The sequence below is a fragment of the Callithrix jacchus genome, chromosome 1, assembly GCF_049354715.1.
Source record: "Callithrix jacchus isolate 240 chromosome 1, calJac240_pri, whole genome shotgun sequence".
NCBI classification, from domain to species: domain Eukaryota; kingdom Metazoa; phylum Chordata; class Mammalia; order Primates; family Cebidae; genus Callithrix; species Callithrix jacchus.
The window spans coordinates 200,924,719-200,934,831 of NC_133502.1; the positions used below are offsets into that span (position 1 = coordinate 200,924,719).

General features: G+C 49.8%; 1 protein-coding gene across 2 annotated transcripts in view; it reads right to left on the minus strand.

Annotated features, from left to right (window-relative positions):
* The window catches only part of TBC1D10A (TBC1 domain family member 10A), a 36,526-nt gene extending 35,008 nt beyond the window's left edge, over nt 1–1,518 (minus strand). For both annotated transcript variants that reach the window (XM_035269316.3, XM_009009123.5), the window contains exon 1: nt 1,253–1,518. In XM_035269316.3, coding sequence (XP_035125207.1) covers nt 1,253–1,461 — 209 coding nt within the window. In that variant the 5' untranslated portion in view covers nt 1,462–1,518. The remainder of the gene's footprint in view (nt 1–1,252) is intronic.
* Between the last annotated feature and the right edge of the window lie 8,595 nt (nt 1,519–10,113).

Consider the following 10,113-nt stretch of genomic DNA (forward strand, 5'->3'; position numbering starts at 1 on the left):
AGTCTGGGGTGACCTTGGACAATCTCAAATGATCAGAAAGGGGAGAAAGGATATCCTCTGGATTAGGGTCATGGCAGGGTCCCAGAAGCTCCTACTGGTGACTGGGATGGAAAGCACACATCAGGAGGGAGCCATGTCAGTTCTGTGCACAACACTGATCTCAAGTGACAGGACAGCTGGGATGGGAGTGGGGTATGGAGTCCATCTTTCCTGAGGGGCCCGCCATCCTATACACTATCTCTGAGGCCTGGGCTCGGGAGGTTCTGTGGGGCAACGTGTGGCCCAGCATGGAGGGAAGGTGCTGTTCCACTGCCCCACATTTCTCTGTCTGCCAGCTGGGTGCCTGGGTGCTCTCGGGATAGGGCATCTGGGGGTGCTATATGAGGAGGGACCCTGTTGTCTCCCTGCCTGCCCCCCTCCCATGCTCAAGTTCTCCCTTTGGGAGGAGGCGCATGTCCCCAGGACATGCACAGAGCCCACTGACTGGCTCCTGTGGCTGCTGGAGCTGATAGTCTGTCCCGATAGTGGGGTGCTGTCGCCCAGTAGGTGCTGGGAAGGGGGAGTACCTGCCCACCTGTTGCCAGTGCTAGTGGAGGAAGCTGTGTATGAGGGGGTAGGGGCCATTCTCTGACCCTTCCATGAGGAGAAGAGACTGTCTGTCCCAGGATGGGGCTGTGTGGGAGGGAAGTGACCATGTCTGTGTGCCTCGAGGAAAGGGTCAGTCTGTCCTGGGACGGGGTGGGGGCAGGGCAGTCAGTCCTGAAGTCGGTCTGAGGTCTCTTGGTGTGGGGCAGTGGGGTGGGGAGACAAGGGCATTTGTGGGAGGGGAAGGGATGGAGAATACGTGTCTGTGGCTGCGGGTCGGGGGGTAGCCATCTGGGAGCCTGTCGGGATGGCAGAGACAATCATCCCTACGGCTTTTGTGGCAGGGGTGGGTTTGGGGCAGTGTCTGTCGTTCTGTCCCACGGCTGAGAGGAGGGCATTGACCGTTCTGGGGGCGGGTCAGTCTGTCTGGGGGGTGGAGGTGGCGGGGTAGAGGTGTGGGCCCGTCCGTCCCTGGGTCGGAAGTGGGACGGCGAAGGGGGCGGGTCTGGGAAGGCAGGGGTGGTGGGGGTGGGGCAGGGGAGGGAAGGGGGATTGGTGGTCCCTGCTTGGGAGGGGCACGTGTCGCGAGTTCCAAGGGCGTCTCCTTCCGCGTCGACGCCCCCCCTCGTGGGTACCGCGCTCGGTCCCGATCCCCAGCGCTACTCACGCGCCCTCGGCGCCCTGCGAGCCGACGATGAAGCCGAACTTGTCGATGCGGCGCTCAGCGAAGCCGTTGGCCTCAGAGTCGGACCCGAGAGAGCTGAGTTCATCGGTAGTTGCGGCGTCGGGGCCCTGGGTCAGGCTCTCCCGGGTTCCCGACAGGCTTTCCCCGGCCGCGGGCGCGCGCGGCCCATTCTCTCCGTTGCTCTTCGCCATCCCGGCCGCGCCCGCCGCCTGAGCCCCAGCGGCCACCTCAGCCGCCCGGCCGCCACCGACGCCCCGCCCACGCGCGGAGCCTATTGGCCGCCGCAAGGACGGGGGCGGGGCTCCAGGCCCACCCGGGAGCTCTCCCCCCACGCCCAATGGGTGCCGCAGACCTCGGGCCCCGCCCACCTTACCCCGGCGGGCGCCTACAGGGCAGACGTGAGGGGGCGGGGAAGCCGTCACCACAGCCCTCCCCGCCCTCCTCCGGGCTGCCAATCACAAGAACTCACCTGGACAAGCTCGGGCCTTTCCGGGTAGGCCCAAAGCCGGTCCTGTCACCTACGGCAGAGCGTGAGCCGGAGGCCCAGGGCTTCCTCTATGGATTCCTCATCTGCCTCCTGAGCCCCGCTCCTCGCGAGACCCCACGGACGTGGGTGGGGATTGTTTCGCTCATTCATTTATGAGGAACTTTGAGGAGACCCAGGTGAGTTCAGGGATGCAGAGAGGCTTAAAGGACCAACCTGAGCCAGAAGTTTGGCAGTCCCATCGCACTCACTGCTTCTGGCGCCTTAAGTTGTCTCGTGAGACCTGATCATTAATAATAATCAGCGTTTACTGAGCCACGCACTGCCGGAAGCTCTACCTCCTTTCTCCTGGAATCTTTTTCCCAGCAGTTTTATGGAACATAATTAACATTCCATAAATTCACGTTTAAAGTGTACAGTGATATTTAGTATATTTACAGAGTTGTGCAACCATCACTATACTCTAATTTTAGAACATTTTCATCACCCCCAAAAGAAACTCCTACCAATTAGCAGTCACTCTGCATCCTTGTTCCCCCAATCCCTGGCAACCACTAATCTGCTTTCTGTTTCTATAGATTTGCCTTTTCTGGATATTTTATATAAATGGAATTATACAATATACGGCCTTTTATGTCTGGACTCTATTCTCTTCATGATCTTCAAGGTTCATCCACAGTGTAGATGTATCAGTGCTTCTGGATTCACATCTGCCCCAGATTATGTCTGGCTCCTCCCATCCCGTTACTGGGATAGGCGCATATGGCCATGAAAGACCCATACAGCCCCTCCTGGGAGCTAGGACTAGACCAGATTTTGCTTATCCATTCATCAGTGATGTTCATTCATGTGTCTCCAGTTTTTAGCCATTATGAATAATGCTGCTCTGACCATTCAGGTACAAGCTTTTGTGTGGGCCTATGTTATTTCTCTTGGATAGATGTGGAGGAGTGGAATTTCTGGGTCATATGGTAACTGTTTAACCTTTTGAGGAACTGGCAAACTCTTTTCCAAATTTGTTGCCACGTGTCTTGTGATCTCTTAGCAATGAGGTATATACCAATATACCATTATTAGTCCCATTTTACAGTTAAGGAGACTGAGGTAAAGTCAGGTAGTCAGTTGCCTAAGGTCCCAGAATTGGCTGTAAATAGAGCCAGGATATGAACTTAGCTCTTACCAACTGCTTATATTTGCAGGGATAGGCCAATTTTATCTATATGGGCTTAGCCTCCAGCAGCTGACTTCTGACCCCCGAGATTGTCAACTCTTGGATCTATAATATGAAAGCTCCTCACTTATGTCTAGTACTTTATGGTTCACAAGTCACAGTATGTTGTCATCTGATACTCCCTGCAGACCCGTGGGAGAGACAGCCTAGAGAGGGGAAGGGACCAGAAGACTCAGGCCTGGCTGCAGGGCCTCAGACAGACTGCTCAGGGCCCCAAGGCGAGCCTCAAGAGGGGGTCTTGACCCTTGAGTGATTTCACCTTGACATCACGTGGCCCAGACATTCTTGATGACTTCATTGTGCAATCTTCACATTCCATGGGTTTCTGGCTTTCTGTAAACAAGGCAAGAGCAAATATGGGGGTGGGCATAGGCTATTTTAGTCTTAAACCCTCAGTCGGGGAGGATGTTCCTTCTCTTCAGTGACTCCAGACATAGTGGTGGGCTCCAATCCCAGCTCCCAGGAGGGGCAGTATGGGTCCTTCATGGTGGTGTGGGCCTATCCCAGGAAAGGGAGGGGGAGGAGCCAGACATACCTGGGGCAGATGTGAATCCTCAAGTACAGCAAAGTATCCAAGACCCTTTGACTTCATACTTCTATTCCTAGGGTCACATCCCAAACATGTTCTTACTCAGCTCTGTGAGGGCACAAATATAGAGACGTTCACCTCAGGGATATTTGGGGAGGGGGCAGATTAGAGACCCTGAATGTTCATCTTTAGGAGATTGTATAGATGTTACTCCGCTGATGCTCCAGATTCTAATTTTCTTTAATCAAATTACCAGGATTTGAATTTCAGCGACCGAGGTGGCAGCTGGAGCTCAGGCAGCGGGCAAGGCTGGGAGGCCCAACGCAAGGGGGCAGGGCAGCTGTCACCACAGCCCTCCCCACCCTCCTCTGGGCTGCCAATCACAAGAACTCACCTGGACAAGCTCTGGCCTTTCCAGGTGGGCCCCAAGCGGAGCCTGTCACCTACTGCAGAGTTGATGATGCCAAGTGGCCCAGACATTCTTGAGCAAATTACTTCTCTCTGAGCCCATTTTCTCACCTATAAATTGGAAATCCTGAAAAAATACTTCCTTGGAAGAGTTGTTCTGAGACTTTACTGTAACAGTATGCATTAAGCACCTGGCACATGGAGAAGTCCAGTAAGTAATGGCCAGAAGCCAGGCACAGTGGCTGATGCCTGTAATCCCAGCACTTTGGGAGGCTCAGGTAGGTGGATCACTTGAGATCAATAGTTCAAGACCGACCTGGTCAACATGGTGAAATCCTGTCTCTACTAAAAATACAAAAATTAGCTGGGCATGGTGACAGGAGCCTATAGTCACAGCTACTCAGGAGGCTGAGGCAGGAGAATTGCTTGAACCTGGGAGGCGGAGGTTGCGGTGAGCTGCGATTACACCACTGCACTTCAGCCTGGATGACAGAGCAAGACTCCATCAGAAAGAAAGAAAGCGGGGAAGGAGGGGGGAAGGATTGATTTGAAGTTTGCAAAAACACTTGCAAATAAATTATTATTTTAACTGTTCCGCATTACAGCCTGTGGCTACAGCAGGGGATTTTGCCCAATTTAAGCTATGGCACATGGCTTGGGAGACTTCACTTTGTGGCTGTGCCCCTCAACAATTGGGTATCCTTGTGCAAAATTGCTAACTTTCGTATTTTTTGTAAAGACTAGGTCTCACTGTGTGACCTAGTATGGTCTGGAACTCCTGGACTCAAGTGGTTCCCCGCTTGGCTTCTCAAAGTGTTGGGATTACAGGCGTGAGCCTCCATGCACGGCCAAGCTCCAGAGCTCTTGATTTAACACACCTATAACGAGCCAGACATTGGTGCAGGGGTATCCAATCTTTCAGCTTCCCTGGGCCACACTGGAAGAATTGTCTTGGGCCACACATAAAATACACTAATAATATAGCTGATGAGTTTTTAAAAATTGCAAAAAGAAAATCTCACAATGTTTTGAGAAAGTCTATGAATTTGTGTTGGGACACATCCAAAGCCATCCTGGGCCATGGGTGGGTTGGACAAGCTTGCTCTAGTGATTGAGAGAGATGGAGTCCTGGCCCAATAGACTTTACGGTCCAGTGGAGGAGGAACAACATGAACAAATATAGAACATCTGTCAGGCAGTGAGGATAAGAAAATAAAGCCAGGTAAGGTATGGAGAATGCTGGAGTAGGTGTTGGGGAGGTGGTGGGGGCCGAAAATGAGGGAGCTCCTCTGCAGGGCTGAGAATAGTATACAAGAAGCATGGCTGCAGACGCTAAGTTTCCCCTTGAAGAAGCAGGCTGTGTTGTTAGATTGAAGTGAGAAATCAGGGGGAGCAGTGAGCCAATGAATAAATGATCAAAAAGGATGCCTGCAGAATCACGTGGTTCACTGGAATACAGAATTTAAGAGGGCTTAGGCAATGATGTGGAACATCCTGGTGAACTGGCTGTTGTAGACATTCTTTTGAAGATAGAATGTGTTGATATCCCAGAGTCTCATCTTGCTTGGGTCATTCCCAACAGCTGGGCTCGAGGAGCTCACATAGGCCTCTCTCCTGGATCCTGGAATGTGTATGGCATGTGCTTAGGAAACCTGTGAGCACTGGCCATGAGCAAAAGTCCAAATGCCTTATTTATGAGATGGAGTGTTGCTCTGTTGCCTAGGCTGGAGTGCAGTGGCATGATCTTGGCTCACTGCAACCTCCGCCTCCTAGCTTCAAGCAATTATCTTGCCTCAACCTCCTGAGTGGCTGGGACTACAGGCGTGCACCACTGTGCCCAGCTGATTTTTATATTTTTAGTAGAGATGGGTTTTCACCATGTTAGCCAGGCTGGTCTCGAACCCCTGACCTCATGTGATCCACTCATCTCAGCCTCCCAAAGGGAGGGATCACAGGTGGGAGCCACTGCACCCGGCCTCAGATGCCATATCTTTAATTCAGAATAGACTGCAGGGTTGAGGCTCAAAAGGTAGACAGCTGGTGCCCAGCAGCTTATTTTATTAATATTCCAAGTGGCAGAAAACATCACTCAAATAGGCTTAAACCAAACCTGTACTTAGTGCACTCCATAGCGTAAAACAATTTGTCAATGTGGTAAGTTTTAAGAGCAGTTTGATCTAGAGGTTGTAGCACAAGCACTATAGGCTCATGTTGCTTTTTCCCTCCTTTTTTCTTTGTCCTCCTTCAGCTGGACAGTAAATGGTTGTCAGGAGTGGTAGCAAGAACAGCTGGCTGCTTCATCCTCAAGTGAGTGCCCTTTATGGTACCAGCTCCAGGCCTTACACATCCACACCAGTCTTCTGTTAGGTTCTGTTCAAAGGTGAGGAGGCTGCATTCCTTTGTGGGTCAACCATTTATACATCGCAGTATACTCTTTTTTTGAGACACAGTCTCACTCTGTCACCCAGGCTGGAGGGCAGTGGCGCAATCTTGGCTCCCTGAAACCTCTGCCTCCCAGGATCAAGTGATTCTCTTGCTTCAGCCTCCCACGTAGCTGGGACTACAGGCATGCCACCAGGCCTGCTTGATTTTTGTATTTTTAGTAGAGACAGGGTTTCATCATGTTGGCCAGGCTGGTCTCAAACTCTTGACCTCAGGTACATCCCATTATACATTTATGTATCACATGCATACCCCTGATCTAATCATCAGGATCAGTTCAGGGAGAGGGGAACACTGATGGGCCTAATAAAATTCAGCTTAAGGCAACAGTAGTAACAGTATTCTCTGTAATGATCTATTTTATTTTTAAAAAAAAACTTTTTTAGAGATGAGGTCTCACCATGTTGTCTAAGCAGACTTCAAACTCCCTGGCTCAAGCCATCCTCTTACCTCAGCCTCCCAAGCAGCTGGAACTACAGGTGTGCCACTGTGCCTAGAAGGAGCTTATCCTGTCTTGCTTCATGGATTGTAGCACCCAGGGGTACTTAGAATTGTTGACTTACATGCTGGGAGCAGCGAGCAGGGCATGGTGTCAGGACACTCACCAGACAGAATGCTCTTTTATATAACAATGCAATTTTTTTTCTTTTGATACGGAGTTTCACTCTTGTTGCCCAGGCTGAAGCACAATGGCGCAATCTCGGCTCACTGCAAACTCCACCTCCTGGGTTCAAGTGATTCTCCTGCCTCAGTCTCCTGAGTAGCTGGCATTATAGGCAGGCACCATCACGCCCGCCTAATTTTGTTACTTTTAGTAGAGAGGGGGTTTCTCCATGTTGGTCAGGCTGGTCTCAAACTCCTGACCTCAGGTAAGCCAGCTGTCTTGATTGGCCTCCCAAAGTGCTGGGATTACAGGTGTGAGCCACTGTGCCTGGCCTCTAATGCAGAATTTAAAAAATGTAACAATGCAGAATCCTACAATGAAGAATTTAAAATATGCAACAATGCTGAATAGTTAAGAGTAAATCTCCCTATTAGGTAGACTTCATGATCATAACTCCAAGATCTTACATTTTGCTTTTATTTTTAAAAAGTAAACTTCTAGGCCAGGTGTGGTGGCTCTCACCTGTAATCCCAACACTTTGGGAGGCTGAGGCAGGTGGATCACAAGGTCAGGAGTTCGAGACCAGCCTGGCCAGTGTGGTGAAACCCCATCTCTACTAAAAATACAAAAATTAGCTGGGCGTGATGTGCACTTGTGGTGACCGCTACTTGGGAAACTGAAGCAGAAGAATCGCTTGAACCCAAGAGGCGGAGGTTGCAGTGAGCTGAGACTGCACCACTGCACTCCAGCCTGGGCAACACAGGGAGACTCTGTGTCACACACAAAAAAAGCAAACTTCTAAAAATCTTATACACTGGTAGTGACCTTAGCTGACGGGGAGGCAGGAGTAGGGTTTGACCAGAGAGCTGGTTGTGTAACCTTGGGAAATAGTCTCACCCCTTTGAGCCCTGGAGATGACCTGATGGGGCTGCTAAGAGGGCCAAATGGAAGAACTGTAAATAGAAGGTACTGGGAACTCTACGCATGAGTAAAGCTATATTATGGTACTCTACCCATGAGTAGAGCTATATTATGCTTTCTTGTCTGATTTTTTAGTGACTGCTAATAGTATAACACATATTTCCATCCAAGTATATATCCTAACATAACTCAATGTAAGCATTTAATATATTCTCTAATACAATATATTAATATTAAAGTGAAATGGTTCTGATTATTAGTGGCGTCCTCTAAGAGTACATGACAAGTACTTAAGTAGTGGGTAGAACTGAAAGTGAAATTAGTTTCTACAATTCGTGGAGCCCTGTGTGTGCAAGTCTTCAAAATTAAGATTTGAGTCAAGTCCCACCCTACCCGTTTTCCCAGCAGTCCTGCGACAGGAGCTCATTCCTATTTCGTAGTGTGGTCTGGTGGAGCATTGCAGAGTGTGGTCTCCAGGAAGGGGTGAGCTGCTTTGGTTTTCCAGAGCACTCACTGGCTACATGACCTTGGGTATTCTACCTCGTTTTAAAAATGGGGCAGATAATCCTCAGGAGATTACAAGAAGAATCAGAAGAGCTGTGCAAAGCAGCTTTGTATTATAAACAGCAGGATGCTATGTACATGCTGCGGGTCCTAAACCAGTGCAGTGCCAGGCAGCACACTGGGCCTGTAGCCACTGATGTTCACAAGGCCTCATGGTCAATGGAGCTTCTGCGTCTGAGTGAGCCAGGACAGATGTTCATTCAGGAACTCCGGGAAACTGGAATCACTCTCTAGAGGGCAGCTCAAAGGGCCCATTCACTCACATTCCACCCAGCGGCATTCCTGGCCTCCGGTCACAGACTCAGCCACAGAGGTTCTGCAGGCGTTGCCAGTCTGTGGGGGTGAGTGCCCTGACACCATGACCTGCCCGCTGCTCCCAGAAAGAAAGGAGAGCTTGGAGTATGAGACTCCCCAGATCTCCTGACCCCCTTCCTTCTTGGAATGAGACCCAGGTAGTGCTCAGGAGGATTTCTGGTTTTGGCCATGGACAGGCAACCAACAGTGGGCTCACTTAGGCACCCAAACCACAAAGCCCACTTCAGGAAGCCAAATTTCAACTCTGGCCCCTGGGGCAAACTTCTAGCAACCAGGCCAGAGGCAAATGTCAGACAGGGTAAGGAATGACATCCCATCAGTCAACTTAAAAATGGGAGGGACCCAACAGTTTTTAAAGCCATAAAACTGGTACTGACCTTAGCTGACAGGGAGGCAGGAGTAGGGTTTGACCAGAGAGCTGGCTGTGTAACCTTGGGAAATAGTCTCACCCCTCTGAGCCCTGGAGATGACCTGATGGGGCAGCTAAGAGGGCCAAATGGAAGAACTGTAAATAAAAGGTACTGGGAACTCTCAGGGGCTACACACACGTGAGATCTTCCCAGTGAAATCAGCCTTAGCTTTAAAACCAGGAAACTGTTAGCAACAGGCTCTCATCTTCCTCCCTCAACACCCACAGCATTGCCTCTCTCCCTGTGATAGCTTGATTCTAAAGATAACAGCCTGCCTTTACTCAGAAATCAGGACTGTGATATGTTCTGCACACATTCTCTTTTCACTTTCAAAGTGTGTGACTATGGGCATGCAACTCATAATCTCTGTGCCTCAGTTTACCCATGTTCAACAGGAATACTCACATGAGGATTACAGGAGTTAAAATGATAAAATGCTTAAAATAGTAAATTATTTGAATTTTATAAAGTCCTTGGTACATTACCTTAGTACAATTAAGTATTTATTAAATAAATACATTTTAAAGAAACCTCATCAAATCCATACACCTGTGAGGCATCTGCCCAGAGTCACAGAGCCAATCAATCAGGTGAATGGGTGATTCCAGGCTGGCAGGAAACCTCCAGTGTCATCTGCACATGTCTCCACCACCCACTGACACAGGGACTGCACCATGTATTCTTGTTTGTCGTGGGGCCTGGTATGCTTCTTTGTATTATACTGTTAAATACACGGGGCTAGGCCTTTGGAGGATCCCAATGTTTTAAAAGGGCAATACGAATATAATTCCAATACATAAAAAGTATGATGGCAGCAAGAATTTAGTTACAAAACCCCAGAATCCTCAAAGCAGAGAAGTCACACAGCCCTGTGCAGTGTTACCTTTGCCTCGAGTCTGGACAGGGCACAAGTCTTATTTAACTGATTTCACAAG